Source organism: Gracilinanus agilis, chromosome 1, assembly GCF_016433145.1.
Source record: "Gracilinanus agilis isolate LMUSP501 chromosome 1, AgileGrace, whole genome shotgun sequence".
Lineage (NCBI taxonomy): Eukaryota > Metazoa > Chordata > Mammalia > Didelphimorphia > Didelphidae > Gracilinanus > Gracilinanus agilis.
The window spans coordinates 714,319,675-714,344,398 of NC_058130.1; the positions used below are offsets into that span (position 1 = coordinate 714,319,675).

The 24,724-nt window shown below is 45.6% G+C and overlaps 1 protein-coding gene across 1 annotated transcript; it reads left to right on the forward strand.

Annotated features, from left to right (window-relative positions):
• The first annotated feature begins 3,931 nt into the window (after positions 1 to 3,931).
• DUS3L (dihydrouridine synthase 3 like) lies at positions 3,932 to 24,724 on the forward strand. The gene is made up of 14 exons (XM_044658484.1): positions 3,932 to 4,263; positions 7,253 to 7,562; positions 8,452 to 8,911; positions 8,981 to 9,069; positions 10,862 to 10,903; positions 14,289 to 14,441; positions 15,548 to 15,664; positions 16,945 to 17,010; positions 17,095 to 17,205; positions 18,302 to 18,398; positions 21,622 to 21,697; positions 23,192 to 23,380; positions 23,614 to 23,742; positions 24,511 to 24,724. The coding sequence occupies exons 1-14, from the start codon at positions 4,166 to 4,168 to the stop codon at positions 24,581 to 24,583; spliced, it is 2,010 nt and encodes a 669-aa protein (XP_044514419.1). The 5' UTR covers positions 3,932 to 4,165; the 3' UTR covers positions 24,584 to 24,724.

Below are 24,724 nucleotides of genomic sequence, written 5' to 3' on the forward strand. Positions count from 1 at the left end.
CTCCATCCATGTCATGCACAGTAACTGTGGGTATACCACAAAGGTATCTCTAGTACCCTCTCTTTCCTTTTCTATCAACTCCTATAGGCTCAATTAGCGTATCTATGCAGATGATTTGCTGAACTAAATTCAGTACTGTATTCAATCCTAGTTTTGCTCCAGAACTCCAGTCTCATACTGCCAATTGGATATTTCAAACAGAATGTCTCATAGGTACCTCAAATTCAATACCTCCAAACCTCCACCCCCAAATCCACCCCTCTGCAGAACATCACCTCCTTTCCATTCATCCAGGTTCTCAATCTTTGTGTCATCCTTACTCATAGCACATTCTAGCTCCAGTTTTATCACCACAACATCTTTTGTATACATCTCATTATTTCCACTCGCCACCACTCTAATTCAGTCTCTCATCACCCTTTGCATGGTCTACAGCAAGGGTCTCCTAATTAGTCTCTGCCTTAAAGCTTTCCCTTCTCCAAGCCATCTTCCTGGTTGTGCCTCTGACAATCCAGATGCCAATACCATGCCTTAGTTGCAGTGTCACCCTGGAGCCTCCCTCCTCTTCTAGTGCTCCTACACTTTTACTTACTTCTACACTCATATATTCATCTTCTTTTGCATGTTGTTGTGGGGAATAAAAAGAATTAATGTGTTCTCAGGGTGCACATCCATCCTACACCCCCTTGAGAATGAATGTTTAGGGTTGTAGAATAAGACCTCAAGGATATTTTGTTATTGCTACAGGCCCAGTGAGCTAGAAAGCCTCTCATCTCATCTCAGGGATGAAAACCATTAGGCTATGCTACCTCCTTATCTCCTGACCTTTAGAAGCCAGAGGAGTCACTCTCAAAGACATAGCTGCCCCTCCATAACCGTACCCATCTCAGGTGGAAGCTTGTGATGAGCTCACACTACATATCTTGCTGTTTTCTGATTGGGTAGAATTCACGCCTAGATTATCAATTCGGCCCCCAGACCACCAGGTATCCTACAGAGGGGGGCAGGGATCTTGTATCAGGAATCTATATAATGTTTGTATCTGCACTCAAGCATTGGCATTGATGGCATGCAGAGCATTCTCTATGGGCACTCAGCTGCCTTCCTGGGCCAGGGTTTGTTACTAGAAAGGCAGAGGAACTCTGCAGGGGCTGCTCCCTTTCCCTTCTCCACTGCACTTGGTGACATTTTTCACATCCTCCACCCCTCTGCCCAGCAGCCCAATGGGAGCACACAGGAGGTAAGGTGGGCAGCTCACATGTGGCAGAGCTGGAGGGGAGCAGAGTGCTGGGACCAATCCCCTCCCTCTCTACAATTAGTGAGGACATTTCTTCACCCAGCAGCCCAATGGGAGTACTTCCTCCCTCCCATGTACGAGGTAAGGGGGGGGGGCATGGCATTCCATCTCTAAAAGATTTGCCATGACTGCACTAGGGCAATCACCACTTTCTCATGAGAAAGAACAAAGACTGCTTCTTATATTATCCACTCTCCAGGTTTATAATTGTGATTTAGTTGGCTGGTAATTTTTTATCCCATTCATTGTCCCATTCCCCCCCACTCCCAATAGGTTGTAAATTCCTGGAGGATCAGGACTGTCTTTTGCCTCTTTTTATACCTCCAGCATGTAGTGCAGTACCTGGCACACAGAGGTACTTAATAAATGTTGATTGATTGATTGGTGGCCTTATTTCCACCTTCTAATCATTTTTTAAAAATCTAAGCTGATTGGTGAGTTCTTTATGTGCCTACATTGTTCCTTCAGACAACTCTCTTTTCTTCCTCATCACTAAAATGGTTTCAGTATTTCATTCTTGAGTATTTTGACCCCCCTTTTTTTAAACCCTAATATTTTTTATATATAACCTTCTATATTAATTTTGTTACAGGGCTAGGCAATGGGGGTTAAGTGACTTGCCCAGGGTCACACAGCTAGGAAGTGTCTGAGGCCAGATTTGAACCTAGGACCTCCTGTCTCTAGGCCTGGCTCTTAAATCCACTGAGCCATCCAGCTGCCCCCTTTTCACCCCTCTTAAGCTTACTTCCCCTGAAACATTTGGGATCGAATGGGTGTCTTTCTGAACCTATAGAAATCTGTTTTCTCCCAGTCTGAGGTATATATCAGACCATTTCCATATTTCTCATCTTCTATACAGTAGTCCTGCTTTAACCACAGTTTCACTTTTCTGAGTTTCAGTTGCCCATGATTGATCAAGAATTCCAGGAGGGAGGCAGGAAGGGGGGCTGCTGCTGCTGGGTAAGGAAGTGGACCAGCACATGGTTTGAAGACATGTGGAGGCCAAACCAAGGAGCAGACAGAAGTCAAATATGCAGATGGGGCAGTTAATCATCAGGCGATCTACTCATGGCAGCAGTCTGTCCATAGCAGTGGTCTCTCCAAATTCCGCTTTCACTTGGAGGACTTTTTAAATTTTATTTTATTTTGGGACCAGGTGGGAGGCTGGAGCTAAGAGCCAAGAGTGGGAAGATCACTGTACTATATAATAATGTTAACATATATATTAAGAGTTAAACCAAGAACTATCAGTGGTTTTAGGCATCCACTGAGGGGAAGGAAGGGTCTTGGAATATATCTTTTATGAATAAGGGGGAAGCTACTATATATTATAATAGTACATAATAATTATTATATTTAATGTTGGCTGTGAGTTTAACTAAGATTTATTATACACATGTATATACAAGAAAGTTGCTTATGAGGTCAGCAAATGTTCATTTTTATCTGTTTCAGCCATCCAAGGTAGGTCTTAGAATGTTTCTTTTGTGGATATAGGACCCACTGTACACTCTAGGATGGATTGATCACTTTGCCAAAAAGTTCTCATCATTTCCACCCTAAAAAAAAAACATTCTTCTTTATTTCTGACAGATTCAGAATAGACCTTCCCTTTTTGGACAATGAAACTGATCACTGTGGCAAATCATTTATTTTTTTGGTGCTCTGCTTTTGTTAGAGGGTGCCTTTGATTCAATGTGCGGATAACTGAAATCCTCCATCACAGCCTGCTTCAGTGGCTGGCTTTTGAATTGCTCCTCAAAACCCTCCTACTTAGAACAGAATCACCCACCGACTCTAGTGATTGGGGGGTATCGGAGGGGGAGGAGTAATGCTTGGAGTTTAGAACATTAAGAACTGGAAAGGAACTTAGGACAAACTGTCACAACTCGGGGTGGGGTAGCCCTTTGGGAACCGAATATCGGAGCTGGGAGGGCAGAGCCCTTAGAAAGCAGAATGTTTAGGATAGACTGCTTGTAGGATAGTGAAGGGCAGAGATGAGGTGGGTCTTGGGAATCAGAATGTTGGGGTAGGAGAGACCTAACGTCAGAGCTAATAATGGGGCTTTAGGACAGAGTAGGGGTGAGTTTAGGAACGGGAAGGGAATTAAGCATTTATATAGCACGGACTATGTGCCAGAGCTGGGGAGGAGACTTTAGGACACGGGATATGCGATACGGAGGCTTAAAACAGACTGTCAGAGCTGGGGGGTCCTTAGGACAGGATATCAGAGCTGGAGTGAGCGAGTCATATATGGAAGGGGAGCTGGGACATATCAGAAGTGGGGAGATGGGCCTTAGGACATAAGATGTCAAGAGCTGGGGACCGCGGGGCCGCTTTAAGATACAAGCCAGGACTGGAGGCTTTGGGGGTCGAGGCCATACGGGGGAGAGCTGATGATTCTTTTAATCCGGTTTCAGACCTCTGAAAGTTAACATTTGCGGTGAACTAGCCTCCTAGAGAAAATAGAAAGAGAAAGGTTGGCACCCCACTTAGCAGTCGGACCAGATAAGACCGCCAGGCGATTTCCAAAGTCTGGGAAGCCGAAGCAGACACCTGAGTTGCACCTCCTCCAAAGCCTTCACCCCGGAGCATGCGTAGAGCAAACATAAGTAGATGGGAGGAGTTAGCGGGAGATGCTGCACAGGCGCACACCTCCTCCACACAAGGAAAGGGCAGGGCCCGATGCAAACACAGTAAAACGGGCACGGGGAGGGAGAAGACGCGCAAGCACGCATCACGGCGTTTCCCCCGGAAGACGTAAGGACGCCTACGGGGTCCTGCTGCTCCTGTACACGCGCGCCAACACGCTTCCACGCAGGCGCCGCACGGAAAAAACCTTTCTCGCCTGGGTTCACGGGCCCGGCGATGGCGGAGGAGATACTTGGTCTTAAAGGCCAATCCGAGGGCAGTGGGACTGCGGAGACCGGAACTTCGGAACGTGGAGTGGCGCCCATCAAACCCCAGTGAGTGGCAAGGCCAAGGGGAACGTGACGGTTCGGGTCAAAGTTACAGCATGCCGAGACTTGTTCTCTGATGAGACCGCTCTGCATGCCGGGGTTTAGTTCCTGTCTCTAGCCCCGCTGCATTCTGGGATTCAGCGTTTGGCTGGCCGAGCTGCATGCCGGGATTTGGAGTGCCCAACGGGCCGCTATTGCATTCTGGGCTGGCAAAATGGCACGTGGTGCCTTGATAGATGCCACTGCATGCTGGGATTTGCAGTGTGTCTTGTGGAGCGCTCCTTCTTTCCTCTCTGGTCCAACCCCAAAGTAATTCAAATGTAATTAGTTGTGTTAAAGATCTTGGGGGAACAGGAGCGTTGAGGAGGAGGAAAGAAATGGACTTGTGAGACAGTACAGTATAAGCTTCTTGTAGGAAGTGGCTCCTGAGTTGGACTCCGAAGGAAGCTAGGGATACGCAGAGTGTGTTTTCTCGGCACTAGGGGACATTGCCTTGCTATGGCTAGGAAGTGAGAGATGTAATGTATCCCTCTTCATATAGGGTACAGTAAATAAGTCGCTTTATCTGTAATATAAAAACCCTTGAAGGGGAGTAGTGTGCTGTGAGCCTGGAAAAGTAAGCAAAAGCTAAATCTATTAAGGGCTTTTAAATGCTAAACGGTGGACTTGGTATTTTAGCCTAGAGGCAAGAGGAAGCGCTCCTGGACTTTAAATTGAACTGCTATGGATTGGAGAAGGGACAATTTGGAAGTAGGGAGACTAGTTAGGAGACTTTTGCAGTAGTCCTAGGTAGAATTGATGAGAGCCTGCACCAGTGTGGTGGCTATATGATTGAAAAGAAGGGTTAGATGCTATGGAGATAGAATCTAAAATACTCATGATGGGGGAGGGACCGTCACAGACATGGTAAATACATGCAGCCAGAATTTAAATCCATTTTATCTCAGTACAAGTCAAAACTCCTCTCCCTTCCATTGCCTCTACTCATATTTCTGTATGCTTTAAGTATATTTTGTCTGTATTATAATTAAGACCAAAGTAGAGAAACTGGGCAGGGACTCCCTCATGCCCAGAAAAGCACTCTCTCATTACCTTCCTGGCACCCTTAGTTTCCTTTAAAGTTCAACTCGTGAGCCACTTCCTACAGGAAGCCTATAAACTGTACTAAGTCTCATGGCCCTGATGGTGTTATGTCTCCTTTCCTATGATAGGAATGCAGGCAGGAGAGACAATATTTTTCTTGTATGTTTGGACTATACATCTATATGTGCTTCCTGTCTGGTGAATATTGGGAAAAAATGTTAACCCTTGCAGTTAGATTTACAAAATCAATCAAACACCAAATTAGAATCAACTGCTTTATTCAAATTGCTGGCAGTACAAGTCTACAACCACAGAACTGGAAGGGACTTGAGAACTCATTTAATCCATTGTTGTTGCACTGGCACAGTAGTTTATGAAGACTGGATTGGACCATTTGAAATGACCATTTGTTTAATATGACCCTGTGTTGTGAGGTGACTTTCAAAAAGAAAACTAATGTGACAAAAAGCTACGTGACTAGAAATTTTGTGTATAGATCAAAGGATGTCTTTAATTTATGATCCAGACCTAATCTGGAATGTTATCCCTAGGCCTAGGTATCCCTTTTTAAGAGGGCCAATGACAAAAGAGAAGATGTTCAGAGAAAAATGATCACAATGTTTTGAAGGGCCCTGGAATGCTGTAGGAAAACAGTTAAAGAAATCAAGGGAGTTTAAATGATAAAAGAACAGTTTTCTAGAAGGCTTGACCATATCTACAGTCTTGTATAGTGGAAATAGCTATGAACCTTGAATAATCAGAGGACTTGATGAAATTCCTGGTTTGCTACTTATGGCCTTTAAGTGAGGGACTAATCTAACATAGGGGGATTTAGCTAGATGATCTCTTACGGTTTCCTTTCATCTCTAAATCTTATAACCTAAAGGGCTAGCTTGAGTCAGAAGGAACTGATATGTTTTGTGTGACTTCAGAGAACCTGCACCATGCCTTGCATTTAATATAAAGTAGAACATTCTGCCACAGGAGGTAATAATTTACCAATATAGGTGATCTTTATTTGGATCACCTGAGAATGTTATAGAAGGGGATTCCTGTTCAGGCCCAGATTAGGCTAGCTACCCTTTGAGGGTTTTTCCATCTGTGTTAAATTAAATCTGTACTCCTCTTTCCTTTTTTTGGAGGAGGGTTTTGAGAATCCGTTTTGTCTCACTCCACCCTTTGATTGTGTTGAGAGCAGGGCCTGAGGCTTTTCTGTATAAGAAGGACACCTCCTGGCTTCCTGGCATCTCAAGACAATGCTTGCCTCTTGTTCCATATGACTCCTGGTGTTCGGAAGGCTGGCCCCCAACCTGGAGAGCGGTCAGGTCTGTCAGGGAGACCCAGAAGGGGTGAAGTCACAGGGTTATATGTTATGCATCATGGAAGTTTGTATTTTTTTCCCTAGGAAGCAGCAGGAGTGAATGAGTCATGAGGAGAGCAGCAAGCTCCTGTAACAAATAAAAGGTGGTCTGGAGGCTCAGCATCAGAGTTATAAGCATTTATTAGTAAAGAGAGAGAGTTTGGTAGAGGTAGGGAGAGGTCTCAGCCTTTCTAACTTAAGGTAATATAAGTCCCAGATTTCAGCCCATCATGGCCCTCTTCATGCTTCACTGCAAGCACTAGCCCAGGGAGTCAATCTCATTTTAAACCCCAGTAGCTCTTCCCTTGGTGGTGATGTTGCACAATGATGCTCATGCTGAGGGAGTCACACTGACTCCAGGACTAGACATCCCCTAAATAATTTACTTCAAAAACTCAGATTAGCTAGACAAGCAGCCATGTAATTATGTGCCTTTTCTCTCTCCAACCTGCTTTCACTATTTTATTAATATATAGTCTCCAGGGAATTTTAATATTAACATATCTCTCAGATTCTGATTTTGTTAGCAAGCCCACATTTCCCCCTCTACAGGTACCTCACTACAAAGGAACAGTTCCATACCTTCCTTGAAACCAGAGGGAAAAAAGCTGAACAGGCTGTGGGGGAGCCAAACAGTGAAAGAGCTGAGAAAGTGTTGTCTGTTTGCTGCAACTCATCTGAGCCTGGAGCCAAAAGATTCAAGCTTGATGATGGAAAAGTGGAGAGTCTGGAAAGTCAGCCTTCAGGAGTGGGAGTTGGGGAGCCCCAGCAGAAAAAGAAAGCCCGAGGCCAGAATAAAAGTAGACCCCACATGAAGCCAACCCACTATGATGACAACAGGTTATGCCCATCCTTGGTTCAGGTGAGCCCACATCAGCTACTGCAGATGAGGAACAGAGCCCTTGGTTTTGAGTCTCTGGTCTAAGGAGCTCCACATCATGTGTGGAGGGTCCTTAAATCAGGCCTCAGTCTTTGCCTGGCGCTTAATCCTCTTCCATGGGTATTGCCTGGGCAGTGGGGTGGAGTATCCTGACTTCTCTTAATGTATCAGATGGCAATGATTCTCCCAGGACCGTCCTTGCCTGGTGTCCTAGCCTTAAAACTCTTGAACCTCAATTGCATATAGTCTCTTTTTACAGGTCTTGAATTTGATAAGATCTTTCACTCTCCTATAATCACATCCCACCCTTCAGATGAGATTAACATGTAAATCTCTGAACTTCTGAAAGAAAAGTGCCATCACCCTTGTTCTCTTGCTCTAAGCCTCCTAATAATAGCCAGGGGCAGTAGATAGGGCGATCAGGATTATCTGCAGATGAAGAAACAGAATCTTGGACTGATGAAGTAACCAGTTCAAATTCCCCAGAGAGTTCATTGTAGAGGAGGATCCAGCCCTAGGGCTATGGGCCCTATAGGCTTTCTGGCCATCCTATAGCCAGTCATGAAGTACCAGTTATCCTGCTGCTTTCTAGAGTGGGCCTGAGGTCACAGGGATAGACTAGATATACACATATCTGGGCACCTAGCAGATGGGTGTTCCTGCTTCTGAATAGTATCTTTCTCTCCCTCTTCTCTCTCATAAATCTTTTTAGAACTTAATGAACAGAGTAACATTTTGTTGATGGCTTTTTACTTTTCTGTCACTCCCTTCTTCCTTCCCCCATAGGATCCTTTCCAAACGAGCTGACACAGTGGCTGTTCATGCAGCCATTTATAACCATAGTTTACCCCCCTCTATCTCCTCTGTCAAGGAGTCAGCTGATAAATGCTTCTTTGGTGAGCGATGCCGCTTTCTGCATGACGTGGACACTTACTTGGCCTCCAAACCCCCAGACCTTGGGGACAAGTGTGTCCTGTTTGAGACCTTTGGGAAATGCATCTATGGTGTGACGTGCCGTTTTGCCAGGGCCCACCTGGGGCCCCAGCACCAGAACCTGGTGAAGGAGGAGCTGGTGAAACAATGGGAGGGCCAGAAACTCACAAGCAATGGTCTCAGCAAAGACCTCCAGCATCGACTTCGAAAGAAGAAAGTCCAGTTTGACCACTCAGAGAAGTACCTGAAGCAGCTGTCTAAGTCAGGAAGGGTAGGGACTGGGAAAGACCAGATTCCGATTCCTCCAGCTGGGCCAGAGGCACCCAAGGGTGAACAGTCTGAGGCTTACATCGACTTTCCAGGACACATGACCCAGAATTCTGCCAGTGGTGATGCCAGTGAGTCTCTGGCCAGTCTTGAATCAGGGTTACCACTGTCAGAAACTGTTTCAGGGATCCTAGAGAAAGGAACCACCCCCCAGAGAAACATTGTCTGTTCCTCAGGGCACCTGACTGATGAGGACCTTATCAAACTCCGGCCCTGTGAGAAGAAAAGGGTATGTATGGCAGAGGCGCCTGGTTTCTTCCTTCTCGGTCTCACTTTCCTTGGCTACCTGGCCCATACTTTCTACTTAGAGAACCTTTTTCCTCTGATGGTAACTAGGTATTTCTGTCTTTGGGCTGGCCTTAGACTGTGGTTGCAGAAAGGCACCAGTGCAGCATAGATGTCCTTTGTGTCTTCCATTCAGCAAGCCTTTACTGACTTCCTGCTGTGTGCTCAGCATTGCACTATCTAGTCCCCAAAGTATGACATTGTCTGCTCCCTGAAAAAAATGTACAGTCTCATGGAGAAGGTGAGCCACACACGTAGAAAGTTGAGTTGGAAGGGACCCCCATTCTTTGTCTTTCTGTTATTTCCCCCTGCCTGAATTGCTGTCAGGAAAATTTCAGCAAAGTGTGGTTCCACAATTCACAGCTGTGGACTGTGTGGCTTTAGAGCCAGAAAGGACATTTGAGGCCATCTAGAACCATTTCCTTCATTTTGCAAGGTGAGAAAATTGAGGCCTAGAGAGATTAGTGTCTTGCTCAAAGTCACACAGGTAGGGAACATTAGAGATCAGATTGAATCCAGGTTCTGACTCTCATTCCACTATATTCCATGGCCTCCCCTACCCCTGTAGTATTCCTGGGAGAAAATGGCAGTTAACTAACCCCAATTTCAGAGGACTCAAGATGAAGCATGCTGCCCACCTCCAGATAAAGAGATGAAGGACTCAGGGGGAAGGTCAAGGATAATGGTTTAGATTTTTTGAACATGGCCAGTGCAGCCATGTCTTAGTTGACTATATGTGTTTGGTATAGGTTTTGTTTTTCTTGCTTTTTCAAGAAAGCAAGGGGGGGGGGGGGGAATTTAGACCTGAAAATAAAATTGAATTTTAAAAAAATGAATGTTTAATAATAGCATTAAATAGCTACATGCAGTCTGGGGTTTCCCAAATGTGATTCAGCTTCATCTCCTATTACTTAAGTGGAGGACTAGCTCATTGTTTGAATAACAGTTAAAGGGTTAAAAGCAACATTAGCCGTGGTGCAAGGGAAATCTTGAATGTGCTTGTCACCAGAGGCCTGGGGGAATCAAAAATCAAAGTGCACTGTCATGGTCAGGAAGGGGTCCTAGAAGATGTGTACGACTTGAACTGGGATGTGAACAAAGTCTTGATTCTCAGTGGAGGAGGCATTCTGGGTGGTGATGGGGAAACAAGAATAATGAGAGCATGCGAATAAGCAAGGGAGGGAACATGTTGGGAAGCAGTGAGAGAGAAGCCTGAGAAGAGAATGTAGGACTGATTGGGAAGGGCCTCAAAGCCTAGAATCAGCCTCCAGGACCTCATCCCATTTCCTTTTCCTTATGAAGCCCCAGAGCATTGGGTCCAATGAACAAGAACCTTTCTTCTATTCCCTGTACCATGTTGAGGCCCACTTGGAAGGGATCTGTAGAAGGTGGGCTCAGAGCAGGTTGACTCCACTCCACATCAGGTACCCTAGGGCAGTGATGGGCAAACTTTTTAAAGAGGGGCCAAAGGAAATGCTCATCTGTCAGTTTGTTTCTAAGGCAACTCTTTCAAAGTTTCATTGTCTTGTATCCTCATTGTATTCGTCAGGTTAGAAATAATGTCGCTGTGGGGATAGAACATTTCAGGGCTTTCCCCCCCCCCCCCCAATCTGGCCCACTAGTTTGCCCATCACTGCCTTAGGGTATAGTCAAATCCAGTGATCTGTCTGTGCCCTCACCGAGCCCTTCTTCCACAGTTGCTTTCACTTTGGTGATCTTCTCTTCTTCCTTTCTAGCTAAACATCCAAAATAAGCTGTACCTGGCCCCGCTCACCACGGTAAGTCCCTGTGCCTCCTTACCAAGAAGCAGTCTGGCTCTCTGTTAGAGTTTCAGGGCTGCAAAATCACACAATAATGGACTGGAAGGGATCTTAGAGATCATCTCCTTCCATTCCAAACCCATTTTTTTTTTAAACCCTTGTACTTCGGTATATTGTCTCATAGGTGGAAGAGTGGTAAGGGTGGGCAATGGGGGTCAAGTGACTTGCCCAGGGTCACACAGCTGGGAAGTGGCTGAGGCCGGGTTTGAACCTAGGACCTCCTGTCTCTAGGCCTGACTCTCACTCCACTGAGCTATCCAGCTGCCCCCCCAAACCCATTTTTACAGATGAGCAAACCCGAGGTTCAGAAGGGCAGTAGGACTAAGGTCTTTGGCATTAGCTCATAGGACTCGGGTATAAAAGAAACCTTCAAGATTGTCTAATTTAACCCAGTCTCGTTTTACAGATAAGGAAATGAAGGCCTAAAGAGAGGGGAGGGGACTTGGCCCAAGGTGACATAGGTATTACCTGTAGAGCTGAGGCTCAAACTCAAGTAATTTTTTTCCATAACCACTGCTTTTGCAGTGATTCTGCAGTGCTTCTTTGGAAACCCAATTTTACCTGGTTCATGCAGGTTTAATTTATGACTTTAGGCCCTTTCCTTGGTTCCTACATAAAGAAGGAATCATTCTGGTATAAATTAAGACAGGCTTAGAAATCATCCCTAGGCACAACTATAGCCCTGGATCCCTTTGGAACAAAGGCCTCTTGTCTCTCCCCTAGGCCTTAGTTCACTCATTTATGAAATGGATATTGTCCTGGCATGGTGATGAATGAACTACTTTTATCCTAAGGATTCTTGAATCTTTGAATGGATGAAATGTATATCTGAGTGACTGAGTCTGTGTGCCAGGTCCCCATGACATGATGGGAGAGCTACCTGGGCTGACATGGAGGAGAGGTATTGTAAATACATCTTTTGAGATAATGCCTTGGTCTAGGAACAGTGTGAAAGAAAGCCTTCCTCTGATCCATCTTAGTAGAGGGGAAGATGGCTGGGATTGATTTTGGAAAGACTGTTGCTGAGCAAAACCTGCCTGCTAGGCATTCCTTTTCTTGGCTTTTTAAGCTTTTAGACTCTTCTATTTGTGGAAGGGTTGAGGGGGAGAAAATAATTTCTGTTGTCCTAGAAGGATCTGGGTTGATATCTGGAGAGCAAGATCATAGAATCATAGACTTGGAAGAAGGAATCTTAGTGATCATTTGTTCCAAAACAAGTGCCCAGAGATGTGAAATGAATGACTTGTTTCTGCATGGCAGAACTAAGTTTTGAAGTTGGATCTTTTGCATCCTGACCCAGTGTGCTTTCTGCTCCAGACTAGTAACTGTGGCAGACATTGCTTCTTCCTTGCTTATTTGTTTGAGTTTCCATGCCCTGCTTCTAAGGTAATGCCATCTAGGGGCTGCTGGTTCTGAGAATTTGTCAGATGAAACAAGTTGAATTTATTTCACTGAGCAGTTAGGCCAAGGCTGGCAGCCTGTGGCTCAGGAGATGATTACCAGTAGACTTTGGAGACAGGCAGGGAATGAATAGTCAGGCATGTTGATAGGCTCAGCTTGTAGGGAACATTCATCTGGGGTTTTTCCAAGTCGAATCTCTGCCAGTGAGTGGGCTCATCTGAGTCCTTCCTTTCCCTGTCCCTGTGCTGCTTCTCCTCTTTCCCCTACATATACACCTTAGAATCACAAAGATTCATTTATTTTTATTTTTAAATGTTTTAATGATTCCACTTGTCTTCGCATCCTAATTAATATCCCATCCCTATTCCAGACCAAATATACCCCTGCTTTTTTTGTTTGTTTGCTTTTTTTTTTTTAACTCTTTTAGATTCTTTTTTTAGACTCTTATTTTCTGTCTTAGTAACAAATCTAAGACAGAAGGGCAAGGAATAGGCAATTGGAGTTAAGTGATTTGCCCAGGTTCACATAGCTAGTGAGTGTCTGAGGTCAGATTTGAACCCAGGTCCTTCCAACTCCAAGCCTGGCACTCTATCCACTGCACCACCAGAAGTTTCTGTGCCATTGTTTCAAGGAAATTAATAAGCAAAATGAAACCTTGTCTTGCAGTGTATACAATATTCTGTCTTAGTCTAGGAGGGAGGAGACGAGTTTCATTATTTCATCTCCAAGACCTTAACTGATGTTTCCATACTCTGGGTCCATCTTTCTTTTCATGATTGTTAAACTCATATTCTTGCAGTCTTCGTGTCTGTGTTCTCTTCGTTCTGCTTATATTGCTCTGCAGCAGTTCCTACACATCTTCCCACTTTTCTCTGAATTCCTAATATTTCACAAGAATATTCCATTACATTTGTAGACCAGAGATTTTTAAGTCATTCCCCAGGGCACCCACTTTTCTTTACAGCATCTCACTGCCATAGAGGTGCTCTGCCTAATTTGGTGTATTATCATGTCTTTGAGCCTATCTTTTACTTCCTTGGGCTAGGAGTCAACAGATTCTGAGCTGGAAAGGACCTTGGAGGTAATCTGACCCAGCTTTCTCATTTGTCAGAAGAGAAAACAAAAGCCCAGGAGAGGGAAAGGGAACTTTGCCAGTTCCAAGGGAACTAAACAAATAGCTAGTTGAGATTTTGAACCCTGGCTCCTCCAACTTCAGTAATGAGCCATATTGCCTATGTTTGGCAATCCGCTTCACACAGTGCCGGCCCACTTTAGGCTTTAAAAAAAATTTTTTTTAATCCCTATTTTCTGTTTTCAGATCAGCTCTAAGAAAGAAGGTCAAGCACTAGGCAATTGTGGTTAAGTGCCTTGCCTAGAGTCATGTAGCTAGGGAACATCTGAGGCCAGGTTTGAATCTGGGCCCTCCCACCCCTAGGCCTAGCACTCTCTCCACTGTGTCACCTAGCTTCCCCTTAGGTTAGGCTTTTAGGGAACAAAGTGGGGGTGAGGATAGCATTTTTTTTTTTGAGAGATTGGAACAGAATTCTCCTGCCTCTTACAGGAAGCTTTCTTGATACCCCTTAATTCTGATGCCTTCCCTCTGCTGGTTATCTCTAGTTTATCTTGTAGACAGCTTATTCACACACATTTGTTTGTATACTATCTCCCCAATAGACTGAGTTCCTTGAGAGCAGGGACTGTCTTCTGCCTTTTTTTTTTTTTTTTTTTTTTTTTTGTATCCCCAGAGCTTAGCACAGTGCCTGGCATATAGTAGGGGTTTGATAAATGTTTATCAATTCCCCACCATCTTCCCATTCCTTGAGGGGGGGGTAGGTAGCTTTCATGTGAAGGTGGAAGTGGAGGGATGCTGGAGTCTGCTCAGAAGGGCCCTGGCAGCCTGATGAAGCCACATTTGTTTTTGTGTTGGGGGGGGTGGTTTCAGTGTGGCAATCTGCCCTTCCGAAGGATCTGCAAGCGATTTGGAGCTGATGTGACCTGTGGGGAGATGGCTGTGTGCACCAACCTGCTTCAGGGTCAGTCCTCAGAATGGGCCCTGCTCAAACGACACCACACAGAAGACCTCTTTGGTGTCCAGGTCAGTGTTTGTCCTCTGCATCCCCTCAAGCTGGGCCCATGATTCCTTAAGGACACATCTGGGCTAACATGGCCTTTGAGGGTTATTGGCTGCCCAGCCCAGCTTCACTCAGAAGGGATTGTGTAAAAATTATTGATCTGTGTTAACTAGAGTCCTAGCTGTAGAGATAGATAGATATCTACATGTGATGTGGCATCATAAAAAAGCCTGGTGAGCTAACACATAACATGGCTGTGCGGGGCAAACCTTTAGTTCATGGCATTCATTAGGATTGAAAGGACACTTGGACACCTGCTAGGCAGGGGTCATGCAGAGAGGATCCTTTGGAAGGGGCTGTCTTCTGCATTTAGTTGGAGTTCATCATTTTGCAGATGATCAGAGAGGGCATCAGATTTATCCAAGGCAGTCATAGAGCTGGAATTTGAAGTCAAATCCTGGGACTGAAAATTTAGTGCTTTCACCTCTAAGTCTTGTGACTACTTTCCTGATGACTTGGTCCTATTGGCCTGTTACAATTCAAATTATCTCAAGAGACCAATTTTGGGGTAAGAATACAAGTTTATTATACAAGAATACAATTCATCCTATCAGGTTTATTGATTAGACCAGCATCATAACCGATAGTGTGATATGGCTCTCTCCTGACCAGGATTCAGGCAGCTTAATAATAATAAATAGATTTTAGTAGTCTATTATTCAACCCCTCCTTTGAACATCCCAAGACATCTTTAATTGGCATCTACTAATTAAGAGGTGACCTGTCAGCCTATATCATGGGGAACACATACACAGGAAAAGAACCCTTGACCCCTTCGTTTATTAACCAAATTGTGTTAAAAAGGAAGACATTCCTAGGGATTTCTAAGGACAAAGAAAATGCAAAAAGCAGCAGACTGGATGGTATCTCTGGCCCAGATCCCAGACACAGGAATATATAGTAATTCTCCTAATATAGGAATTAATACAGAATGTGAAAAATAAATTCTCACAGGCCTTCATGAACTTTGACTCCTTACTTGGGGCCTGTGGGTTAAGTGATGTATTGATGGGGAGAGGTTTGACCAGGAGGTTCTCAGCTCTGACCTCCCTGTCCTCTCTCCCTACAGCTGGAGGGAGCCTTTCCTGACACTATGACCAAGTGTGCAGAGCTGCTGAACCAGACCGTGGAGGTAGACTTTGTGGACATCAATGTCGGCTGCCCCATAGACCTTGTGTACAAGAAGGTAGGGACCCAGCTTTGGGCTGTCTCTCACCAGCAAACTGAGGGTGTCCCAGCCTTGGATGAGTGGGATATATGGAAAGAATCCTCAAACCTTAGAGGAAGGAGGACTCTCAAAGGCCAACCGGTCTTTATAAAGATTGCTTTTAGGAATCTCTTCATCAGACCCCTCACCAAATGGTCATCTGGCCTTTTTTCTTTTTTTTAAATCCTTACTTCTAATTGGTAACAATTCTAAGACACAAAGGACAAGGGCTAAGCAGTAGGGATCAAGCGACTTGCCCAGATCAACACCACTAAGAATTGTCTGAGGCCACATTTGACCCCAGGTTCTCCTGATGATTCACCTTGCCTTTTATCAAATGCTCACGCCTTTATAAGACATCCTGTTACCTTGTTTGTTGTATGGGATGTCGTTGTTACTATTGAGACACCAACCCTTAGTTGCAATTACCTGTGGTTCTTGCAAAGGGTCTGGAAATCCATGGGGAGCATGATCAGTGAATCAGAGGGTGGGAAATTGGGTCCCAGCTCGCCCTCCCAGAGAGAAGACCTTGCCTTCAATATAACCACTGCTGCCCTTATTTTCCAACAACCTCAATTTCCTCTGGCCTCCTTCCTCCTCTGCAAGCTCCCAGCTTCTTACCTCATCTACCCTGCCAGCAGGATCAGTTGTAACTGGGATATTCCTCAAGCCCTGACAGTAGCCGCTACACAATTCAGCACCCCATGTCACCTGTCCCTCTAACCTCCCTCACACTATTTGAGCAGCCTTCTAGGCACTCACATTCAGAACTTTGGTCTCATCTGAAACTCTTGCTTCTCCCTCATCCTACACATGAACTCCATTACCAAATTCGCTCCTCATTGGCTCCTCTCACAACATCCATCCTCTCGTCCCTGATGACAAGGCTACCCCTCACCCCCACCCCCCATGCAGGCTCTTCTCTTGGACTTTTCCATCATCTCATTAGCCTCTCCTCCACACAGGTGCCATAGTGGCGTTCTGACCACTTCACTCCCCTCCTCAGTAAACTCCAATAGCTTCTTATGGACTAGAATCAATATGATTTTATCTTTATCCTTTTTGAATTCTGGTTTTTTTGGTCAGTTTTACAATACATAATTAGTAATATATGGATATAGTTTATAAATAAGTAAATCCACATTGTGAGGGTGATAAAAAAAATGGGGAAGGGCTGGGGATTCTAGGAACTAGTTCTCATAAAACCACTGGGAAAACTAGGGAATAGTTCTCAGACTTTCCCAATGCTTCTTTCACAGGGTGGGGGCTGTGCCTTAATGAATCGCTCCAACAAATTCGAGCAGATTGTCCGAGGGATGAATCAGGTAAGTGTTGTACCTCTCTCTGAGCCCCTGCGAGCCTAGGCCTGGATTTGTTCTCTCCATAGGCTTCTGCCTTCTCTTTTCCAGGTGCTAGATGTGCCTCTGACAGTGAAGATCAGGACAGGGGTGCAGGAGAAAGTCAACTTAGCCCACCGGCTTTTACCTGAACTTCGAGAGTGGGGAGTAGCCCTTGTAACGGTGAGGGGGCATGTCCTAATTATGGGGTCAGAGTGGGGGTGGCAGGAGGGACCCCTAGATCCCAGGCTAGAGCAAGCATTCCTGAAAATGGGAGAATTGGTTCTTCAGGAGACTATACTGCAGGTCACACCTGCTGCTCTTATGCCCCAGTGCCTCATCCTGGCTGAGCAAACCTCTCAGCAAGGGGCATAGATACAATTGGGATCTGGAGGTAAATGAAATCTGGCCTAAGGCTGGAGATATTCTGTAGAACCAAAAGAATCACAGAAGTGGGAGTTGGAAAGCACCTTAGAGAGCCGTCTAGTCCAGCCCCCTCAATGTGCAGCTAGAGAAGCTTAGAGAGGAGAGGGCAAGAGGCATAGAGGTGGCAGATGGTGGGCTTAGAATTCAGGACCCCAAGCTTTATACCTCTTCATATCAGACACCACATGCCAAGCCTCACCAGCACCAAGGCCAGCTACTGAGGGCTGAAGCCCAGCTGGAGCTGAGCAGGGGAACACTAGGAATTGGGGGGAGGGGGAGGCTTAGCTTAAAGTGCCTGTGGGACCTCCATTAAATGCAAGGCCTTGAACCTCTCTGGGCCTTAGAGTCCTCATTTGTATCCTGAGGGGGATGGGCTAGATCAGTGATTCCCAAAGTGGGCGCTACCGCCCCCTGGTGTATGCAGGTGGTGATGGCCACAGATGCATTTATCTTTCCTATTAATTGCTATTAAAATTTTTAAAAATTTAATTTCAGGGGGCTGAGTAATGTTTTTTTTCTGGAAAGGGGGTGGTAGGCCAAAAAAGTTTGGGAACCACTGGGCTAGATGATCTCCCATGTTCTATCCAGCTTCAAATCTGATACTGATATCTTGTTAGACCAGAAGTTGAGTCCAAGGGAGCTGACAATCAGCATGATTTCTCAAGGCTTCTCTCCTTGTTTAGATACTACTTGTCTTCTCTGATTCCCGGCCCTCTAGGCTCCCATCCTGCTCCTCCTGTGGCTCCATCCCAGAGTCCTGAGTTGTTCAGGATGGGGAGTCTCCCCTTTTCTTTTTCTGCTGGATCCTCTGGCATTGATGAACCTCTCTTCTGTGTCCCCCACTTCTGGTTAGCTCCATGGCCGCTCCCGGGAGCAGCGTTACACCAAGGGGGCCGATTGGCAGTACATCCAGCACTGTGCAGAAGTGGCCTGCCCAATGCCCCTGTTTGGTATGTATGTCCTGGGCTTCCTGGTGGTTCTGTCACAACTTCCCCCAGCAGCATCACTCTTGTCTCCCCAGTGATTACAGGAACCTGAGACTGGCTAGTCCAACCTCTTCACTTTCTAGCTGGGCCAAGGCAAGTCCACAGACATTTTTAAGAAACCTACTGGAGGCCAGGTTCTGTGTTTAGTGCTGGAGCTACAAAGCTGGCTTCCTCTTCCCTCTCCCATACCTCTCTTGTACAGATGGCCAGAATCCAATTCTTAGAGCTCAGTCCTGAGCACATAACACCACCTAGAACCTCAGGAACCATACAGGGGAGATAGCACAGTGGAGAGTGCTGATCTTAAGAGTCAAAAACACTGGAGTTCAAATCCTACCTCCAATACTTCCTTGATGTATAACCCTAAGCTAGTCACTTAACCTCTCCTCCCAGTTTCCTCATCTGTAAAATGGGTACAGCGATAGCAACACTTAAGTCACTGGGTAGCAAAGGAGCCATAATCTGTATAAAGCCTTTTGTGAATCTTAAAGTATTATATAATGAAAATATGTTTTGCATGATTATATGTGTATAACTAATATTAAATTAATTGCCTTCTCAGGGAGGTAAAAGAGGAGGGAGAATTAGGAGCTCAAAATTAAAAAAAAAAAAACATCAAATGAATGTTAAAAATTGTTTTTGCAAGTAATAGGAAAAAATATTAAAATTTTCCCAAAAAAAATATTATATGTGTTAGCTATCAACTTTTATTATAGGGCTGTAGTGTAAACACAGGATTCAAGACTTGGTATCAAAAGACCCAAGTTCAAATGCAAGTGACTTGCCACAATGTGGCCATGAACAGATCAGCTCATTTAGCCTCTCCAGGGCAAGGCGAGAAAGCTGAGGTTTCGTCTCTGAGAAATGAAGAAAATATTCTCAGTGAGTTCTGAAGGCCTTCCCAGCTTTAGATGTTTTGTCCTTTGATCCCCTGAAAAAAGCCATAGCATAAGAAGTTTAGAGGCAAGAAGTCGCAGAAGCCATCCCATCAGCCCCCATCATTTTACATGCAAGCAGATAAGCCCAGGAAAGCTAAAGGACTTACTTGCCCAAGGCTGGTGACCTAACTCTAAGCTAGATTCCAATGTGGTCCCCTGAGTCCAAGCCCAACTTTCTGTCCACTGTGGTACTTTTTCTTTTTAAACCCTTACCTTCTATCTTAGAATCAATACTGTGTATTGGCTCCAAGGCAGAAGAGCAGTAAGGACTAGGCAATGGGGGTTAAGTAACTCACCTAGAGTCACACAGCAAGGAAGTGTCTGAGGCCAGATTTGAATGCAGGTCCTCCTGTCTCTAGGCCTGGCTCACTGAGCCACTTGGTTACCCCTAAGTGTGGTACTTTTTACAGAGTGCTCTCCCAAGACTAGGAGTAGTCCAAATGTCGCTATTCCCATTTTACAGATGGAGAAATGAGGTCCACAAGTTGAAGTGGCTGCCCAATGAATGCAAATAAAAGCATACAAAGAAATAAATCATAAATAAATATCTGAATTGAAGTCATCTGATCCCCCCAGTCCATTGCTCTCTATCCTGGTCTGTCCTGCCTCCAGAGTCCTAAACTAGGCATGCAAGGCCATCTGTAGTCTGACCCTGACTTTCTTTCTAGCTGGATCATCTGCTCCCCTACCCACTTTCTCCCGGTCCCACCAGAATGGATAGCCCTTAGATTCTTCAAACAGGCTTCAGAATTTTGGTTCTCTACGATTTTGCTCATACCCTTTCCTTTGCATTTGATTTGGGGTGTTGTTTTGATTTTTGTTTACCCCCAAAATGCACTTTGAATGGTGGGACATTTTTAAAATCCATTCATCAATGCTGAGCTCACATGCCTCCTCAGTGAATTCTTGATTCCTTCTAGCTCAGTGTAATCACCATTTTCTCCAAATGCCCCATTCATTTTATTTATTAGCACTGATTAGGCCCATTGTGAGGGCCGATTCCACATTTGTCTGTTATTATCTGTGTCCCTGCCATTTTTTCTCCTATGATCTCTTTGAAAAAGTGGATAATATCTTGCTTCTCTTTCTCCTTCCCACATTGACCTAGCACAGGGCCTGGCAATATGGGTGTCAGTAAATGCTTGTTGAATGGATGATTTGCAGTAACTCCAACTCCCCTTTTGCTCATAACCTTTCCTGCACTGCTAGTTGGCTCTCCAATCAGCTTATCTACTTTTTTAGATTTGTCAGCAGTCTTCTGGAATCCTCTGAGAGCTTTTAGATTCTTAGTGGGAGGTATTTTCCCCTCAGGGATTCTCAGAGCTTCTGTTGCATATACTATTGCCTGTGTGGCTTGGAAGCACAGCCTCCCTAGTAGCATCCTTGGATGAAGATGCTGTCCTGTAGACTCTTACACCCAAGTCTTTCATTTCATAGATGAGGGAAAAGAAACAGGGGGGTTAATTGATTTGTTTTAAACCAGGAAGCTAGTAAATGATAAAGGTGTAGAATTTTCTGATTTCTGACCCATTTTCTGATTCCTGTCCAGGGGTCTTTCATTTATACTATATTGTTTCCTCCCTTCTCTAGGATACCCCTCTTCTGTTACAGAGTACCCACCCCAAGATAGCTCTGTACCAAAGGATCTCAATCTTTTTTGTGTCAGGGGCCCCTCTAGCAGTCTGGTAAAGCCTGTGGACTCCTTTCTTAGAATAACATTTTTAAGTGAGCAAAATAACATGTAGGATTACAAAGAAATTACCAGTTTTTAAAGGTGTAATTTTTCCTATCCAAGTTCAAACACCACTCCCTCGCCCCTCATATCCAACCCCAAATAAAGAGCCTCTGCTTCATACTAAGTTGAAAGACCTCACCACAGAAGCAGCTCAGGGACCCAAGGAAGATACTTCATGGAGTGAGGGCTTATGGCTTCATGGTTGACTCGAAAATGCCCTGCACCTGGAGATCCCCACTGTAGCAGCCTTGGCAGGGTCTCAAGTTGCACTTGCTTCCTGTGAGATGGGCTGATAAATTCCAGTGCTCCCAGCATCAACATTGTACAGTAGAAATAGCTAATCTAAAATAACAAATAACTAAAATCCCAAGACCTTGATTCAAAGTGTTACTCTGCTGCTTGTGATCTTAGGAAAGTCATTGTACTCTCTGGTGCCTCTCATCTTTCCCTTCTCTACAGAGTGGGACTAGACCCTAGGGTACTTCCAGCTCTAAATCCTGTTTCTCCATGACAGGAAATGGAGACATTTTATCTTATGAAGATGCCAATCGTGCCTTGCAGACTGGTGTTTCTGGGATCATGATTGCTCGGTGAGTAAGTGATGATCCTTCCTTCTGAAGTCTGCATACCTTTGAAGGGTGGCTGGTGGAGATCTCATGGGGATAAGATGGGAACAGAATTAGAAAAAAGGGACGAGTCTTCTTAGCATTGGCACCTCCAGCATCTACAGCATAGATCTTGAGCTCCCCCAGCTGGTGCCTTAAGGGGCACAGATGAGAAATGTGTCTTGGCACACACACAGAGGCTTCCAGTATCTTGAAAGAATTTGCCTAGACCACTCAGGTGCTCCATCTTCTGATACCTTAAAGGTCCCTGAGGTCTTGAAACTGGGCCAATAGAGAATGAGCTCTGGCACTTCTTACCTGACTTCAAGTTTGGATCAGCCAGACTCAATTGGGAAAAACCTGTTACCAAAGGGTTGACTGCCAGATATTTTTTTATCCCCAACAACTGGTGAAGATGCCCACCTATCTACCCCCTAGAAATGACTGTGTCATTTGTGTCATTGAAAGAAGCAAATTTTGGTATAAGGGGGAAAAACCTCTGAAGAGGAGCTTCCAGAATTAGGGCAGGCTGCCTGAAAGATAGCAGCTCCCATGTACCAGAGGTCTCTTTTGGGGATATATTAGAGGGCATGGCTTGGACTGGCAGAGTGATGGCCCCCAAGGCCATGCCATTAATTGTGAAAGGAGGCCCCTTGAAAATGCTGTACCTTAAAAGTAAGGCTCAGAAGCACAAGAGCTCTCTTCTCCAGAACTGAGCATGAATTAGACTTTCTGTGCCTCCCCAAAGAGCTCAGCTCAGAGCTTGGCACTCACTTGGTGTTCCTTGAGAAGCTTGGTTTCAAGGGTGATGGGCAGGCCAAAGTCACTTCTGGATTCTATTTGGGTGAATGTTCAAGCTTGAGGTCCTTGTTTAGGAGTTTCTACAGCTGTAGCTTTTAGGATTCAGGACTAGTTGGTGTTTTAAGAAATCTAGTTCTCCCTTGTGGGTGGTATTAGGTAGGTATTGTTCTCAGGTGAGTGCTTTTGGCATTGGTGGCTGGTGAGAGGCAGTGTGGTGTGGTAGAAAGAATAAGGGGCTCGGAGTCAGAGCCATCTGGGCCCCTCAGCTGTGCTGATTGCCTACCAGATGATTCCAGACAAATCACTTTACTTTGGGGTCCCTGTCTGTCAAACAGGGTTACTAATCATGGTGCTCTTACTTCGCAAGACATGTAAGAAGAATTTCATGGCTATAGAACCAGGAGGTTTTATCCATGTGCTTGTGGAGAATGGGCAGCTGGTTTTTAGTAGGAATCCTGGCCTGAGCTGACTTTCCATTGTTACTAGAAGGAGCATAGCCATCTATGGCCCTGTGGCTTCGCTCCCAGTCTATGGGATCCTTTCCTGGCCACTCGCCCACTGAGAGGCATTATATCCCCAGGATTGAGACTGAAACCCAAGGGCAGGTCTGCCCCCGTCCCTGCTGCTTGATAAATTCCTGCCCACTGATCAGTTGACATCCTTGCATCTGCTATGCAGAGGTGCCCTCATCAAGCCATGGCTCTTCACTGAGATCAAGGAGCAGCGGCACTGGGATATCTCCTCTGGAGAGCGTCTGGACATCTTACGGGATTTCACCAACTATGGCCTGGAGCACTGGGGCTCTGACACCCAGGGTGTGGAGAAAACCCGCAAGTTCCTACTCGAGTGGCTGTCTTTCTTGTGCAGGTAACGAATGAGTAAGAGTGGTGAGAAGGGAGAGGAGCAGCATTGGGGCGTAGGTCGGGAGGGCATTCTGGTCACAGAAAGGCAGTGGTGCAATGAGGCTTCTCATGTCTCTCACTCCTGTAATGTAATGATGGAGGCTGGCTTGGTGACATCTTCCCTGTTTGTCAGCTGGCAAACCGGACAGGGCTCTCTTCCTCCCATCCTCACCCAAGCTTTATTTCTGGCACGGCAAGGTACATCCCAGTGGGTCTGCTGGAACATCTGCCTCAGAAAATCAACGAGCGACCTCCCTATTACTTGGGGCGAGATTACCTGGAGACCCTGATGGCCAGCCAGAATGTGGACGACTGGATCTCCATCAGGTTTGTCCCAGATGCTGCTCAGTACCGGTGTCTTCCCGGTCCCTCCTGCCCTCTGTTGCCCCCACTCACTCCTGCAGCTTGGTTTGCATATCTCTGGGGTTTCCATGGAGGAAGAAAAGAAACGATTCCTTGCTGGCAGTCAGACTGGTACTCACATCTGCAGAAGCGCTATTCTGTCCCCATAGCACATATGCAGAGCTTATTAGTCCCCTTTTATAGAGAAGGCAATTGAGGTTCATCCAGAAGAAAGCACTTAGCAGTGACCATAGCAGGCCAGGTGCAGAGCTGGCATCCTGATTCCTAGCCAGTTTGTTTTTGATGGCCCGTGCTCTGTTGTCACTACCCTTGAAACTGTTCCTTGAGGGTCCTGGGGTGGGCACCCTTTGACGACCACTAGGGGACGGGATCCCAAATGACCACATGATCTTATCTGGGAAGTATCCAGTGAGTACTGACCACCTCCAGGATACAATCAGACCCTATCCTAGACCTGGCCCTGCTTTGCTTTTAGGGAAGTCAGAGGGATACCATGGACACCTCATAGCTTGAATGGTCAGCACAGGATTTGGGGAAGCTCCTTCCATGTATCACTGGGACTCGGTTTCCTTATTTTTAAACAAGGGGATTGAATGAAATAGTCTCTAAACTCCAGAACATCTGGCTCTGAGGTTCTGTGGACCTGAGTCTAGGCAGAGCAGTGGGGTGGTAGCAAGAGAAGCAGTATGTAACCAGAGGCCTCCGTCACACTTGTGCCTGGCTTCTTTTCAGTGAAATGCTCCTGGGGCCAGTCCCACCTGCCTTCACCTTCCTGCCCAAGCACAAAGCCAACTCCTACAGGTAGCAGTCTGAAGTGGAGCCACCAGAGGGAAACCCTGACCCTGCCTTCCCTCCTTTCAACACACATATCCCAGCAGGGTTCTGAGCCCAACAGGTCAGGCCCTTGTTCATGAAAAAAATAAATTTTAATGTTTTAGAAATCCAA